This window comes from Anomaloglossus baeobatrachus, chromosome 1 (genome assembly GCF_048569485.1).
Source record: "Anomaloglossus baeobatrachus isolate aAnoBae1 chromosome 1, aAnoBae1.hap1, whole genome shotgun sequence".
NCBI lineage: Eukaryota > Metazoa > Chordata > Amphibia > Anura > Aromobatidae > Anomaloglossus > Anomaloglossus baeobatrachus.
Genome location: NC_134353.1, coordinates 422,135,513 through 422,152,902, shown reverse-complemented (window position 1 = coordinate 422,152,902; position 17,390 = coordinate 422,135,513). Strand labels below are relative to the sequence as shown.

At 50.7% G+C, this 17,390-nt stretch overlaps 1 protein-coding gene across 1 annotated transcript in view; it reads left to right on the top strand.

Moving 5' to 3' along the window:
* Positions 1–17,390, top strand: part of HDGFL2 (HDGF like 2) — a 92,175-nt gene that overhangs the window by 63,533 nt on the left and 11,252 nt on the right. Inside the window, exons 9-14 of the mRNA XM_075352600.1 lie at positions 10,378–10,726; positions 10,862–10,947; positions 11,050–11,117; positions 11,562–11,632; positions 11,754–11,855; positions 11,934–12,099. Coding sequence (XP_075208715.1) covers positions 10,378–10,726; positions 10,862–10,947; positions 11,050–11,117; positions 11,562–11,632; positions 11,754–11,855; positions 11,934–12,099 — 842 coding nt within the window. The remainder of the gene's footprint in view (positions 1–10,377; positions 10,727–10,861; positions 10,948–11,049; positions 11,118–11,561; positions 11,633–11,753; positions 11,856–11,933; positions 12,100–17,390) is intronic.

Sequence of the window (17,390 nt, the reverse complement as noted above, 5' to 3'; positions counted from 1 at the left end):
ACAACAAAGTCCCGGCATTCATGGCCCGGTCTCAAGATCACAGAGCTCTGGCGGCGGACGCATTAGTTCAGGATTGGTCGCAGTTTCGACTGCCTTATGTGTTTCCTCCTCTGGCGATGCTGCCCAGAGTGTTACGCAAGATCAGGTCCGACTGCCGTCGCGCCATTCTCGTCGCTCCAGATTGGCCGAGGCGGTCGTGGTACCCGGATCTGTGGCATCTCACGGTGGGTCAACCGTGGGCGCTTCCAGACCGCCCAGACTTGCTGTCACAAGGGCCGTTTTTCCATCTGAATTCTGTGGCCCTCAACCTGACTGTGTGGCCATTGAGTCCTGGCTCCTAGCGTCTTCAGGGTTATCTCAGGATGTCATTGCCACCATGAGACAGGCCAGGAAACCAACGTCCGCCAAGATCTATTACAGGTCTTGGCAGATTTTCTTATCCTGGTGCTCAGATAATGGTTTTACTCCATGGCCGTTTGCCTTACCCACTTTTCTTTCATTCCTTCAATCCGGAATGGACAAGGGTTTGTCACTCGGCTCTCTCAAGGGACAAGTATCGGCGCTCTCCGTATTTTTTCAAAAGCGCCTAGCCAGGCTTCCGCAGGTCCGCACGTTCCTGCAGGGAGTTTGCCACATAGTCCCACCTTACAAGCGTCCGCTGGAACCCTGGGACCTTAAACAGGGTGCTAACGGCTCTTCAGAAACCACCTTTCGAGCCGCTGCGGGATGTCTCTCTATCACGTCTTTCGCAGAAGGTGGCATTTCTAGTGGCAGTTACATCACTCCGAAGAGTGTCGGAGCTTGCAGCGCTGTCATGCAAAGCCCCTTCCTGGTCTTTCACCAGGATAAGGTGGTTCTGCGTCCTGTCCCGGAATTTCTCCCTAAGGTGGTATCTCCTTTTCATCTCAATCAGGATATCTCCTTACCTTCATTTTGCCCTAATCCAATTCACCAATGTGAAAAGGATTTGCACTTGTTAGATCTAGTGAGAGCACTCAGTCTCTACGTGTCTCGCATGGTGCCCCTGCGTCGTTCAGATGCGCTCTTTGTCCTTGTCGCTGGCCAGCGTAAGGGTTCGCAGGCTTCCAAGTCAACCTTGGCTCGGTGGATCAAGGAACCGATTCTTGAAGCCTACCGTTCTTCTGGGCTTCCGCTTCCTTCAGGGCTGAAAGCCCATTCTACCAGAGCCGTGGGTGCGTCCTGGCCATTGCGGCACCGGGCTACGGCTCAGCAGGTGTGTCAGGCAGCTACCTGGTCTAGTCTGCACACTTTCACGAAACACTATCAGGTGCATACCTATGCTTCGGCAGACGCCAGTCTAGGTAGGCGAATCCTTCAGGCGGCGGTTGCCCACCTGTAAGAGGGGGCCGTTTCGGCTCTTTTTATTGAGGTATTCTTTTACCCACCCAGGGACTGCTTTTGGACGTCCCAATTGTCTCGGTCTCCCAATGGAGCGACAAAGAAGAAGGGAATTTTGTTTACTTACCGTAAATTCCTTTTCTTCTAGCTCCTATTGGGAGACCCAGCACCCGCCCCTGTGCCCTTCGGGCTGGTTGTTTTTTTGTGTACACATGTTCATGTTGAATTGTTCTTTTGGTTCATGGTTTTCAGTTCTCCGAACATCCTTCGGACTGCATTTACCTTAGACCAATTTATAAGTTTCCTCCTTCCTGCTTTTGCACCAAAGCTGAGGAGCCCGTGATGCACGGGAGGGTGTATAGGCAGAGGGGAGGGGTTACACTTTTTAAAGTGTAATACTTTGTGTGGCCTCCGGAGGCAGAAGCTATACACCCAATTGTCTGGGTCTCCCAATAGGAGCTAGAAGAAAAGGAATTTACGGTAAGTAAACAAAATTCCCTTCATTCTGCTTGTTCTGATATAGTTCAGTGTGTGTGTGTGTGTGTGTGTGTGTGTGTGTGTGTACAGAAATTATGATTGGCTGGCGCTACATGTGAAAAAAATAAATGGAAAAAAAAAATGACATTCCCCATTGGTTGGGAGAGCAATCACAGCTCTGCTCCCTGCACTGTTCGGTGTTCCCCCTATGTTGCTCTGCATCCCGTGCACACGCAGCCCTCTGCGTGAACGCTTTGCTCTGCTCTCTGCATGTACGCGCACACACTGTGCTCCTCTAATCTCCCGCCCCCCTACCCGTGCGATAACCTACTTACCCGACATGACTCCTCCTCTCCCTCTCCTCTCGCTCCTGGTGACTGCCCTGCACACAGTTGCAGGATGGGTAAGTAAACCCTTATCTTCATGCTAGGCTGTGATGTGTAGTAATCGCCCCCCACAGCTCAGTCACTCAGGATCAGAGGCAGCTGCTAATATAACATCAGGCTTCAGAGCCCAGAAGTTGACGTGACATCAGCAGATGCCAGAGGCCCCAGCACCCGGGGGTCATGTGACCAGCACTGAGCGAGGGGGATGGCGCCACTCCGTGCCAGAACTGGAAATAGAAGGCAATTAAGAAGACATCTGCAATAGTACATTACACTAATAGAGAAAATATAAAATAATGGGTGAACCACCTCTTTAAAGGCATAGTACTCTTCGTGTATGTGAACTTTTGACTTTGCAGAAAGTAATAAAAATGTCTGTCTTTATCACAGCTGGCTGTACCTCCAAGGTTTAACAAAGGCTGGTAGTTGTCTTTTATTACCCCATGTTACCAACCCTTTGACCTCATCTGGGGGCTTTGTGGAATGTGCTCAGACCTTCCGAAAGTTATGAAATTCCAGCTTCCATGATATCTCCACTCCTGAAGGTCCCAGGCAGGAGATATTAGTAATGTTTCCTATCATGATTTTACCTGTTCATAAATAGGAAACTTAACCTGGTTAGTATAACCAATCTGGCGGCTATCCATTCTATCACCCAGCAAAGTAAAATGGGGGTTTGCTTTTACCAATGTTATGACAGATATGATTTAAATATAATTTTCAGATCAACGCTGTTCATAAAATTTCACTTCATTGTTTCTATAAGGGGATGACTTTCTCTGCTAGTTTTCGATCCACATGGCCCTTATTTGTACCTGGTTGTAAATTTGCCTCAGATGTTGGCCCTAAAAGTTCTTTGAAGTTTACTTGCTTACAAAAGGCGGGAGGGGGGGGGGGCGGCAGCTGCATGTGGAGGTTGTGTGGATTGGTAGCTCTTGGTCAATTTTTATAAAAAAAAATTAACCTTCATAAGTCATCACAATGTGTATATGATAAGTAACTGTATTTGTTGGGGGGAAGGGGTGAGATACATCAATTCTGCAATTTTATACTTTTTTGGTGCATGGTACCTGTAAAAATAAGGGGCATGCAATTTGTGGACACGATCTATCACTCTACATATCAGATTGCACATCCGTTATTCTTACAGTTACTATGCACCGAAAGTATAAATGCCAGAATTAAAAAAAAAAAAAAAAAAATATATATAATAATTTACACTTTACTTTGTACTGATGTTCTGAAAAGTCCATGCAGATTACAGGAAATTTTGAAGGTAGTTGTCAGCTATAGCTAAACTCCTCACATAACGGCTGGCCTGATTTATTACAATGTTCTCCGTTTCCATCACTGTTTACACAGCACTAAACCTGAGTTAAGGGTGCTTTACACGCTGCGACATCGCCCCCGTCGTTCGCGTTTGCTGATCGCTGCCGTAGCAAACATCGCTACGGCAGCGTCACACGTACATACCTTTTCAGCGACGTCGCTGTGACCACCGAACAATCCCTTCTTCAAGGGGGAGGTGCGTTCGGCGTCATAGCGACGTCACTGTGGCATCACTAAGCGCCCGCCCAATAGCAGAGGAGGGGCGGAGATGAGCAGCCGGAACATCCCGCCCACCTCCTTTATTCCTCATTGCTGGTGGACGCAGGTAAGGAGATGTTCGTCGTTCCTGCGGTGTCACACATAAGCGATGTGTGATGCCGCAGGAACGACAAACAACCAGCAGCATACACCACCAACGATATGAAAAGGAGCGACGTGTCAACTATCAACGATTTTTGACGCTTTTGCGATTGTTGATCGTCGCTCCTTGGTGTCACACGCTGCGATGTCGCTAACGACGCCGGATGTGCGTCACTAACGACGTGACCCCGACGATATATCGTTAGCGATGTCGCAGCGTGTAAAGCGCCCTTTAGGAACAAAATTGCTCTTCAGTTATCCATTCCCTAAGTTTATAAAATGTGTAATTCTTTTTCAGCTTTCCAACTAGTAAAATCAAAACTGCGTACGTCTGCAAAATCGCCCTGGCGAGTGAATGCAACAGGCGCTAAAAACACATGCTTTGTAAGCAATAGTTAATTTCTTTATCGTTCCTTCCATGGGAGACCCAGACCATGGGGTGTATAGCTAGCGCCTCCGGAGGACACACAAAGCACTACACTCAAATGTGTAGCTCCTCCCTCCGGGCTATATACACCCCCTGGATGACAATCTACCCAGTTCAACGCTTTGTGTTCCAGGAGGATCACACACATTTTCATTTCCTGATATTTTTTATTCTAATTTTTAAAGATTTGGAAGAAAAGCGGGTCCAGTCTGGACTCCCGGCATGTCCCTTCACGCTCCACTCTGCGGGGTGCTGTTAAGGTTGATTTTACTAAGGCTGGAGCCTTCACATGCCGAGCTCCTTCGCATCCTCTGTCGAGGCTCTGTTTGAAGTGGGAGCCATCACGGTCCTCTCTGCTTGCAGAAGACCGGTCTCCATCCGCAGCCCTGTCTGGTCCCTGCTGGAAGGAGCGTTAACCCCCACTCAGGGACATGGCCCTGCGTCTCAAAGCTAAGTATTGAGACGTTTTTTTCAGGGGTCCCGGGCACTTTTATTAGGGGGACAGTATGTGCTTTAGCGTTACTGTTAATTTCGGCCGGTTCTGGGAATTTTCCATGAGAACCGCGCCGACGTTGCCTGCTCGTCGGCCGCACTTTAAAATCTAGGCCCCGGTTTCAGTTTGGGCCTAGTGTCGTTTTTGGCTTCCTCTGCATGCTTTGCATACAGCGCCGCCCACCGCCCGACCAGCAGAGGGGAGGGCACTCCTCTCTAGGGAGATGTCCCCTCCCCTGTCTACCTCCCTGTGTCTCTCTGCCCTCTGTGTTTCCCGCTCCTGGGCTTATACACGCCCCCCCTCCTTCTCCCAGCGCCATTTTCTCAGCGTTTCTCACACTGGGAAGCGCTGGAAGCTGCAGCTGCATACTATCTGGAAGGCTGACACTTCACAGGGGAGCGGTGAAATCTGGAGGACACACAGAGAGCAGGGCTGGTAAGCCACAACCCCTGGTTGTGGACTTTTTATTACACTCTCAGGCTTTCTACAGGAGTGTATCTGGCTGCAGAACTTCCTCCACAGCAGCATGTCTGTCACTAGGAGCAAGGCTGCAAACATGTATGCTATATGCACTGCTTGTAAGCTAATTCTGCCAGAGCCAAGCACATACCCACATTGTGATACCTGTGCTAATATGGTTGTGTCTCAGCCTGGAGCCTCCGCAGGGGTCCCTCCGGCTGCTCCGGCCCCGGTGGCTGAACCCCCGGCTTGTGTAGCATCTTTTTCACAAGCTCTTTCCAAGTCGTTTGCCGACTCCATGGGGCAGCTGTCCCGGACGCTGCTGTCTATGCATCAGCCTCCCTCTCAGGGTGTCTCTGCGGCTCCGAGCTCTGCAGAGCCCTCAGAGCAGGTCCTAGGACCCCGTCCCCCTAAACGGAGACGCACTGACCCTTCTCCTTCCTCGTCCCACGGCTCTGATTCACAAGCCGAGGTGCAGGGCGAGGAGGATTCACTTGCTGTGGGCTCAGACGCTGCCTCTATGTACCCCATTGACTTGTCTGAGGGTGATGCGGATGTTAGTGACTTGATTACGTCCATTAACTCCGTACTGAACCTCAACCCACAAGAGTCAGAGGAACAACCCTCTCTGGTAGAGGTACACCAGTTTACCTCTCCTAAGAAACCTAGGAGTATGTTTTTTAACCACTCCAGCTTTCAGACCACTGTTAACAAGCCCAGGGCCTGTCCTGACAAACGCTTTCTGAAGCGTAGTTCAGATGACCGTTTTCCTTTTCCGCCAGAGGTGGTTAAGGAATGGGCCCAGTCCCCAAAGGTGGACCCTCCGGTGTCCAGAATCTCAGCCCGCACAGTCGTTGCTGTGGCTGACGGCACTTCTCTTAAGGACCCCACTGACCGCCAGGTTGACCTTCTGGCCAAGTCTGTATTTGAGGCGGCAGGAGCCTCCTTCTCCCCGTCTTTTGCGGCAGTATGGGCTCTTAAGGCTATCTCTGCCTCGCTGGCGGAGATTCATTCCCTCTCCAGGGACTCTATTCCTGAGATGGATGCCTTAACTTCTCAAGCTTCGGCTTTTGCATCCTACGCCATGTCTGCCATCCTGGAGGCTTCTCACCGCACGGCAGTGGCCTCCACTAACTCCCTCGCGATCCGCAGGATCTTGTGGCTTCGAGAGTGGAAGGCGGACGCTTCCTCTAAGAAGTACCTTGCGAGTCTCCCTTTTACTGGGTCCCGGCTGTTTGGGGAACAGCTTGATGACATAATTAAGGAGGCTACTGGCGGGAAGAGTACTTCCTTGCCACAAACTAAAGCCAAGAAACCTGCCCAGATCAGGAACCAATCGAGGTTTCGTTCCTTTCGTTCCTCTAACTGGTCATCCTCTAAGCCCTCGGCCTCGTCCACTACCGCCAAGGATCGTAAATCCAACTGGCGCGCAAAGCCGCGTCCTCAAAAGACCGGAGGAGCCGCTGCCACCAAGGCAGCCTCCTCGTGACTATCTGGCCGCGCCAGCAAAGTCCTTGGTCGGTGGCAGGCTCTCCCACTTTGGCGACGTGTGGTTGCAACACGTCTCCGATCAGTGGGTGCGGGATATCATCATCCACGGCTACAGGATACCTTTTTCTTCCAGCCCGCCAAACAGATTTTTTCTGTCCACCCCCCCCCCCCCCTTTCCTGCTCCAAAGCCGCCGCCTTCTCTCAGGCCGTGGCATCCCTGCAGGCCAACGGTGTAATTGTTCCGGTGCCCGCCCGGGAACGGTTCAGCGGTTTCTACTCAAACCTCTTTCTAGTTCCCAAAAAGGACGGTTCCTCCCGACCCATCCTGGATCTCAAGCTTCTCAACAAGCATGTTCAGGTGCGGCACTTTCGCATGGAATCTCTGAGATCGGTCATTGCCTCAATGACCCAGGGAGATTTTCTGGCATCCATCGACATCAGAGATGCCTATCTGCATGTGCCTATTGCGGTCTCACACCAGCGCTGGCTACGCTTTGCAATCGGAGAGGAACACTTCCAGTTCGTGGCTCTTCCCTTTGGTTTAGCCACGGCCCCTCGAGTGTTCACCAAGGTCATGGCAGCAGTGGTTGCGGTCCTGCACCTCCAGGGATTGGCAGTGATTCCTTACCTGGACGACCTTCTAGTCAAGGCCTCATCCAGTGTAGACTGCCAGCGGAGTGTCTCTCTCACTGTCACCACGCTAACTCAGTTTGGGTGGCTTGTCAACCTCCCCAAGTCGACTCTGACCCCCGACCCGGGTACTTTTGTACCTAGGGATGCAATTCGAGACTCTGCCGGCACTTGTCAAGTTGCCCTTAGTCAAACAGCAGTCCCTTCGTCTGGCGGTGCGCTCTCTGCTGAGGCACCGCCGTCATTCCATCAGACACCTCATGCAGGTGCTGGGTCAGATGGTGGCGTCCATGGAAGCGGTTCCCTTTGCCCAGTTCCATCTGCGTCCCTTGCAGCTGGACATTCTCCGCTGTTGGGACAAGCGGATCTCTTCCTTGGACAGGCTGGTGGCTCTGTCATCACAGGCCAGGAACTCCCTTCAGTGGTGGCTTCAGCCCCTCTCCCTGTCACAGGGACGTTCCTTCCTGAATCCGTCCTGGGTGATCCTCACCACGGATGCCAGTCTCTCCGGCTGGGGAGCGGTATTTCTCCATCACCGAGCACAGGGCACTTGGACTCCGTCCGAATCAGCCCTCCCGATCAATGTGCTGGAAATCAGAGCTGTGTTTCTAGCTCTCCTGGACTTTCACCACCTATTGGCGGGCAAGCACATTCGGGTTCAGTCGGACAACGCGACAGCGGTTGCCTACATCAATCACCAGGGCGGAACTCACAGCCGTCTGGCGATGTTGGAGGTTCAACGAATCCTCCAGTGGACGGAGGACTCCAAGTCCACCATATCCGCAGTTCACATCCCAGGCGTGGAAAACTGGGAGGCCGATTATCTCAGCCGTCAAACCGTGGACGGCGGCGAGTGGGCCCTGCATCCGTCAGTGTTCAGATCGATCTGCCGCAAGTGGGGCACTCCGGAAGTAGATCTAATGGCTTCCCGGCACAACAACAAGGTTCCGGTTTATGTGGCTCGCTCCCACGATCCTCAGGCCTTCGCAGCAGACGCACTGGTTCAGTATTGGTCTCAGTTCAGTCTGGCCTATGTGTTTCCCCCTCTAGCGCCCAGGGTTCTGCGCAAGATCCGAATGGAGGGCCGTCGGGTCATACTCATCGCCCCAGACTGGCCCAGGCGAGCTTGGTACCCAGACCTGCTCCGCCTGTCCGTAGAGGTGCCGTGGCATCTCCCGGACCGCCCAGACCTTCTCTCTCAAGGTCCGTTCTTCCGCCAGAATTCTGCGGCTCTCAGATTGACGGCGTGGCTCTTGAGTCCTGGATCCTGACTGCTTCAGGCATTCCCTCTGAGGTCATCTCCACCATGACTCAGGCTCGGAAGTCTTCCTCGGCCAAGATTTACCACAGGACTTGGAGAATTTTCCTGTCCTGGTGTCGCTCTTCCGGCCATGCTCCTTGGCCGTTCGCCTTGCCGACCATCCTGTCTTTTCTACAGTCAGGTCTGCAGTTGGGTCTGTCCCTCAATTCCCTTAAGGGACAGGTGTCGGCTTTGTCGGTATTGTTCCAGCGGCGTATCGCCCGACTGGCTCAGGTGCGCACCTTCATGCAGGGCGCATCTCACATCATCCCTCCTTACCGACGGCCCTTGGATCCCTGGGACCTTAATCTGGTCCTCACGGCCTTGCAGAAACCCCCTTTTGAGCCTCTCAGGGAAGTTCCTTTGTCTAGACTTTCACAGAAAGTTGTCTTTCTAGTAGCCATAACTTCTCTCAGGAGAGTTTCTGATTTGTCTGCGCTTTCTTCGGAATCCCCCTTTTTGGTGTTTCACCAAGACAAGGTGGTTCTGCGTCCGACTCCGGACTTTCTCCCTAAGGTGGTGTCTTCCTTCCACCTTAACCAGGACATTTCATTGCCCTCTCTTTGTCCGGCCCCTGTGCATCGCTTTGAGAAGGCGTTGCACACCTTGGATTTGGTGCGGGCGCTCCGAATCTATGTGTCTCGCACCGCCGTTTTTCGGCGGTGCACCTCACTTTTTGTGCTAACCACGGGTCAGCGCAAGGGCCTCTCGGCGTCTAAACCGACCCTGGCTCGTTGGGTTAGGTCGGCTATCGCCGATGCCTACCAGTGTTCTCAGGTGCCTCCCCCGCCGGGGATTAAGGCGCACTCGACCAGAGCTGTCGGTGCCTCCTGGGCTTTCAGACACCAGGCTACGGCTCAACAGGTGTGTCAGGCTGCCACTTGGTCCAGTCTGCACACTTTTTCTAAGCACTACCAAGTGCATGCTCATGCTTCGGCAGATGCGAGCTTGGGCAGATGCATCCTTCAGGCGGCTGTCGCCCATTTGTGAAGTTAGGTTTTGCCTACTTCTCAGTTTAGTTTTATTTCCCACCCATGGACTGCTTTGGAACGTCCCATGGTCTGGGTCTCCCATGGAAGGAACAATAAAGAAAAAGAGAATTTTGTTTACTTACCGTAAATTCTTTTTCTTGTAGTTCCGACATGGGAGACCCAGCACCCTCCCTGTTGCCTGTTGGCAGTTTTTGTTCCGTGTGTTTCACGGCTGTTGTTAGTAGACAGAGCTCTGGTTTTGCCGAGTTTTACTCTATCTCTACTTATGGGTGGATGTCCTCCTTCAGCTTTTGCACTGAACTGGGTAGATTGTCATCCAGGGGGTGTATATAGCCCGGAGGGAGGAGCTACACATTTGAGTGTAGTGCTTTGTGTGTCCTCCGGAGGCGCTAGCTATACACCCCATGGTCTGGGTCTCCCATGTCGGAACTACAAGAAAAAGAATTTACGGTAAGTAAACAAAATTCTCTTTTTAATTTGTAAAACGCTTGTGTGGTGGTTATTGAACTGTTTGGGTGATCCAGCAGAAGAAAGGTTCTCAGCAGCTAGGCACCAAGGATGCAATTCTTACTAACTCCTTATTACCCCTCTTCCCCCAGAAAAAAAAAACAAATCTATTTTCCTATCCCTGAATAATTAATCATGCGCATTTTTGTCTGTTCATCTTCGTTTAGTGACAGCTCACCAGATCGGATCAGTGACTGGAAAAAGAGGGATGAGGAAAGACAAAAGGCTCTGGAAGAGCGTCGACGGAAGGAGCAGGAAGATCAACTGCGTCGGTTAAGGGAGGAAGAAAAAGAGGAGGAGGCTAGAAAAAAGATGGAAAAGAATGAAAAAGAGAAAGCAGATAATGACCATAAAAGCAGCAGTAGTGATGATGAACAGCTTTCGAAACCTGTCAAGAAGACTCCTTCCCATTATGATTCTGAAAAAGAAAAGCCAAGGAAAAAAAGCAATCTACCTTCTGGAAATGCCAAGAGAGCGAGGCGACAAAGGATGTCTGATTCTGACAGTGACGCAAAGGTTAAGATTTAAACTTATTGGAAATGATGGGTCTGAAGTTCATGGTGAACAAATATTCCATATAATTTATGCTCATTTATATGTAGATTATTCTAGGACTTGTCATGTGCGATATTATGCTTTTTTTCTTCTAAGGTCAAGACTGTTAAAAAGCCAAAAGCATCAACTCCTGGGAGGAAGCCAAATAAGATAGAAAAACGTGGCGACAGACCAGTGGGCAGGTTAGAGGAACATCTGACGAAAAAACCTGCTTTATATTTTAAAATTCTGCTTTGTAATTAATTTTACTTTTTTTTTTTTTTCCATCTCCAATACATCTATAGACCAGCAAAAAAGGAAAGAGCTGCAAAGAAGCCTGAAGTTATAAGTGATAGAAAAGTGGAAAAGAAAGGTGAGCCTGATGGAGTTTGGTCCATTACTACATTTCATAATACAAAAGCTACATTATTGGATGGGATGAAGTGGATGTTGTTGTTTTAAAAATCCAAGGCAATGTATCTATAGGAGTCTAAACTCTGCCGAAGTGGCCTGATCAACAGCTGCTCAGTGTCCCTTCTGCTGCTGAGATCTGATAGTGCTCAGCACTAACTGTCTGGGGTGTGTCAAAACGGAGTCCACATGTACTCATCGCCTCACTATTTAGCTGGAGATATTAAATGTCATTTTTTGTTGTCCAGCTATTCTGATGTGAATTTTTAAATAAGTCCATCAACTTCATCCATTCTAATGTATGCAGTTTGTAATCTTGTATATGGTGACCCATCTGCATTAATTGATGTGTGATTCGAGTCCTGTGTGTCGGTGATAATACATAGTAATCATATGCCCTCTATAGAGCCTAATGTTGAAGAGGAACTCCAAAAGCTGCACAGCGAGATCAAATTTGCCCTTAAGGTGGACAGTCCGGTGAGTTACAGGAATCTCATATTAATTTTTCCATCATCTATTTTGAGACTGTAGAGATTAAACCTTGTCATCCATCCTTTATAATTATCGTACCTACTTTCTTTGTTCTTCTGCCGCATAGGATATACAGAAATGTTTAGATGCTCTTGAAAAGCTGGGAAGTCTTCAAGTGACTTCCTGCATACTACAAAAGAACACTGATCTGGTGGCTACACTTAAGAAGGTGAGAAACATTGAGCCTTGGGAAATCCTGAATTAATAAGTATCGTCTTCATCTTGAAAATTATACCCATCTCAACAGATCCGTCGATACAAAGCTAATCCAGCTGTTATGGATAAAGCATCTGAAGTTTACAGCAGAATAAAAGCTAGTATTCTTGGATCAAAAGTGGGAAGCCAGCAAAAAGTAAATGAAGCCGACAACAGTAGTCAACAGTTATTAGAAACTACCAAAAACCAAGAAGAAGGTAAATATACATCTGTATAGTGTTGATAGAGGTGCGTCTCATTTCCTGCAGTAAGTTGTTCTTTACTCTGGTCTATTTCGGCATTTTAGCAATCCGTGGTGGGTCCGATCTGCTGTACCCCCACCAATTGAAACTTTTACCTCCATGACATGCCAAGTTTGGTGAAACTCTTGTACACACCTGCTTTAAAAAGTTAATATTTTTTGTCCAAGGACCACATTGCCATACTAAGTCAATCCCAAGGACCACAAAAAATGTAAACGAGTACTTGCATGACAACATTATTGGACCACCGTCAGTACATTAATACATCACCAAAATCAAGTTTTAAGTATTTGGAGAGATTCATAAAAAAAATCATGTGAACACATGGTTACTTAAACTGAGTTTTGGGAGCAGAAACTCACCAAATCCTCCTCTATGAAAATTCTCCAATGAATGTTTTTTAGAATGGCCATGAAGCACCTTTTATGGTTTTTCAATGTGTAGAAGATCAGGTGAGAGGTGGGAGAGGGAGCGCAGCGCAGATCACAGGGGAGACAGGTGAGGGAGCACAGATCATGGGGGTGAGAGGTGGAGGGAGAGCGGACAGGTGAGCGAGCACAGATCACGGGGGAGACAGGAGAGGGAGCACAGATCACGGGGGTGAGAGGTGGAGGGAAAGCGGACAGCAGATCCCGGGGGTGACAGGGGAGGGAGCACAGATCCCGGGGGTGACAGGGGAGGGATCACAGATCCCGGGGGTGACAGGGGAGGGAGCACAGATCCCGGGGGTGACAGGGGAGGGAGCACAGATCCCGGGGGTGACAGGGGAGGGAGCACAGATCCCGGGGGTGACAGGGGAGGGAGCACAGATCCCGGGGGTGACTGGGGAGGGAGCACAGATCCCGGGGGTGACTGGGGAGGGAGCACAGATCCCGGGGGTGACTGGGGAGGGAGCACAGATCCCGGGGGTGACTGGGGAGGGAGCACAGATCCCGGGGGTGACTGGGGAGGGAGCACAGATCCCGGGGGTGACTGGGGAGGGAGCACAGATCCCGGGGGTGACTGGGGAGGGAGCACAGATCCCGGGGGTGACTGGGGAGGGAGCACAGATCCCGGGGGTGACTGGGGAGGGAGCACAGATCCCGGGGGTGACTGGGGAGGGAGCACAGATCCCGGGGGTGACTGGGGAGGGAGCACAGATCCCGGGGGTGACTGGTGGGGAGGGAGCACAGATCCCGGGGGTGACTGGGGAGGGAGCACAGATCCCGGGGGTGACTGGTGGGGAGGGAGCACAGATCCCGGGGGTGACTGGTGGGGGGGGAGCACAGATCCCGGGGGTGACTGGGGAGGGAGCACAGATCCCGGGGGTGACTGGTGGGGGGGGAACACAGATCCCGGGGGTGACTGGTGGGGGGGGGAGCGCGCAGCACATAACGAGGGGGAGGGGCCGGGCAGCAGATCGGGGGGAGCGGTGGCACTGTGGCAGATGGAGGGCGGCGGATCGGGGGGCTTTTCGCCGGTTTCATACAGTGCAGTGGCAGCGCGGCAACTTCCGGGTCCCATGCTCCGGTCACATAACAGCATGGGACCGGAGCTTGTCGCCCTGCCATTGCACTGTATGCACTCACTGTGCTCGCATGCTGCAGGGACCGACAAGTGAAGCTGATGGGGACGGTCACCGGCAACAGGTCCACTGTAATTGGAGAGATCGGTCACAAGGCCGATCTCTCCAATCAGAGCTACTGGAGCTGGGGGAGGGTGATCCAGTGAGGTCACCCAGCTCCAGCCAATGGCCAGTGCTACAGCTGCACTGACCATGGCTGGATTTCAATGTTTCAGTCACTTTAAATGGCTGGAACATTACAGTGGCTGTGATTAGTTGAGCGGCGTTCGTCAGCCAATCACAGCCTCCGTAGGTCCGGGGAGGAGGCACCACCCCTCCTGAGGTCAGGTACATGTCCCCTCCTACCCGAATCTGCGGTTTGTGTTAACCGATCGCAGTCACCGGAGGCTCCGGTGCCGCGATTCCGCCATGACTGAAAGATCCGTCCTTGGTCTTTAAGGCCCAGGGCACCATGACGGATCTTTCCGTCCATGGTCGTGAAGGGGTTAAAAAAACATTTAGTTTAATCTACAACAATAAATAACACCAAGAAAAAAGTCACTTGGAAAAACAAACCTAGAGAAATTTTTTGACCATAATTTATTGGTAAGAGAAGTGAAGGGATATTGTACTCAAATTGTAAGATATAAGAATATCAAATATTTGTATAAACCAAGCAACACCCCAACACTCTCCCCAATATATATATATATATATATATATATATATATATATATATATATATATATATATATATATATACCACTGCATGTATTCGTTAAGTCCCCAAATATCAAATGCTATATAAATCTTACTGTCTTTCAGTAAATATTCAAATATCCAATTTCATAAATACAAATTTCTTTGTCGCTCCATTGGGAGACCCAGACAATTGGGTGTATAGCTTCTGCCTCCGGAGGCCACACAAAGTATTACACTTTAAAAAGTGTAACCCCTCCCCTCTGCCTATACACCCTCCCGTGCATCACGGGCTCCTCAGTTTTTATGCTTTGTGTTGAAGGAGGCGTGTTTCAAGAGATCTGTTGCCGCTGGGGAACGCCGGACGTCGATCTCATGGCGTCTCGGCACAACAACAAAGTCCCGGCATTCATGGCACGATCTCAGGATCACAGAGCTCTGGCGGCAGACGCATTAGTTCAGGATTGGTCGCAGTTTCGACTGCCTTATGTATTTCCTCCTCTGGCAATGCTGCCCAGTGTGTTACGCAAGATCAGGTCCGACTGCCGCCGCGCCATCCTCGTCGCTCCAGACTGGCCGAGGAGGTCGTGGTACCCGGATCTGTGGCACCTCACGGTGGGTCAACCGTGGGCACTCCCAGACCGACCAGACTTGCTGTCTCAAGGGCCATTTTTTCCATCTGAATTCTGCGGCCCTCAACCTGACTGTGTAGCCATTGAGTCCTGGCTCCTAGCGTCCTCAGGGTTATCTCAAGATGTCATTGCCACTATGAGACAGGCCAGGAAACCAACGTCCGCCAAGATCTATCACAGGGCTTGGAGGATCTTCTTATCCTGGTGCTCTGATAAGGGTTTTACCCCCTGGCCGTTTGCCTTACCCACTTTTCTTTCCTTCCTTCAATCTGGAATGGACAAGGGTTTGTCTCTCGGCTCTCTCAAGGGACAAGTATCGGCGCTTTCCGTGTTTTTTCAAAAACGTCTAGCCAGGCTTCCGCAGGTCCGCACGTTCCTGCAGGGAGTTTGCCACATAGTCCCACCTTACAAGCGGCCGCTGGAACCCTGGGATCTTAACAGGGTTCTAAGGGCTTTTCAGAAACCACCTTTCGAGCCGCTGCGGGAGGTCTCTCTATCACGTCTTTCGCAGAAGGTGGCTTTTCTAGTGGCAGTTACATCGCTCCGTAGAGTGTCGGAGCTTGCAGCGCTGTCATGCAAAGCCCCCTTCCTGGTTTTTCACCAGGATAAGGTGGTTCTGCGTCCGGTCCCGGAATTCCTTCCTAAGGTGGTATCCCCTTTTCATCTCAATCAGGATATCTACTTACCTTCATTTTGCCCTCATCCAGTTCACCAATGTGAAAAGGATTTGCACTTGTTAGATCTAGTGAGAGCACTCCGGCTCTACGTGTCTCGCACGGCGCCACTGCGCCGTTCAGATGCGCTCTTTGTCCTTGTCGCTGGCCAGCGTAAGGGGTCGCAGGCTTCCAGGTCAACCTTGGCTCGGTGGATCAAGGAACCGATTCTTGAAGCCTACCGTTCTTCGGGGCTTCCGATTCCTTCAGGGCTGAAAGCCCATTCTACCAGAGCCGTGGGTGCGTCCTGGGCATTGCGGCACCGGGCTACGGCTCAGCAGGTGTGTCAGGCGGCTACCTGGTCTAGTCTGCACACTTTCACAAAACACTATCAGGTGCATACCTATGCTTCGGCAGATGCCAGTCTAGGTAGGCGAGTCCTTCAGGCGGCGGTTGCCCACCTGTAAGAGGGGGCCGTTTTCGGCTCTTTTTTTATCGGGGTATTCTTTTACCCACCCAGGGACTGCTTTTGGACGTCCCAATTGTCTGGGTCTCCCAATGGAGCGACAAAGAAGAAGGGAATTTTGTTTACTTACCGTAAATTCCTTTTCTTCTAGCTCCTATTGGGAGACCCAGCACCCGCCCCTGTTCCCTTCGGGCTGTTTGTTCTTTTGTGTACACATGTTGTTCATGTTGAATCGTTCTTTTGGTTCATGGTTTCAGTTCTCCGATCATCCTTCGGATTGAATTTACCTTAGACCAATTTATAAGTTTACCTCCTTCCTGCTTTTGCACCAAAACTGAGGAGCCCGTGATGCACGGGAGGGTGTATAGGCAGAGGGGAGGGGTTACACTTTTTAAAGTGTAATACTTTGTGTGGCCTCCGGAGGCAGAAGCTATACACCCAATTGTCTGGGTCTCCCATTAGGAGCTAGAAGAAAAGGAATTTACGGTAAGTAAACAAAATTCCCTTCATTTCTTTAGAACTATTCTAGCAATAATACATGAAGGAATAAATATTCAAATACATGTTGTTTACTATAAATTTTATAAAAGACGCAGTCGATTGATATATAGTGACTATGAGTGAATATCTTACAGATGAAAAATAGTTGATAGTCTCAGTCATAATAGACAGATTTATAAGGGCGGCTTTGCACGTTGCAACATCGCACGTGCGATGTCGGTGGGGTCAAATCGAAAGACTCGCATCCGGCGTCACTTTCGACATCGTAGTGTGTAAATCCTAGGTGATACGATTAACGAGCGTAAAAGCGTCGTTATCGTATCATCGGTGTATTCTCTGACATTTCCATAATGCCGGTGCAGAGACAGGTGCGATGTAGTTCCTCGTTCCTGCGGCAGCACACATCGCTGTGTGTAAAGCCGCAGGAGCGAGGAACATCTCCTACCTGCCTCCCGGCTGCAATGAGAAGGAAGGAGGTGGGCGGGATGTTTAAATCCTGCTCATCTCCACCCCTCCGCCGCTATTGGCCGCCTGCCGTGTGACGTCGCTATGACTCCGCACGACCCGCCCCCTTAGGGCGACGGTCGCAGGGCAGGTGAGTGCACGTGAAGCTGGCGTAGCGATAATGTTCGCTACGCCAGCTATCACAAGATATTGTACCTGCGACGGGGGCGGGGACTATCGCGTGCGACATCGCAGCATCGGCTTGCGATGTCTCAACGTGCAAAGCCCGCCTAAATGTCCACTCATAT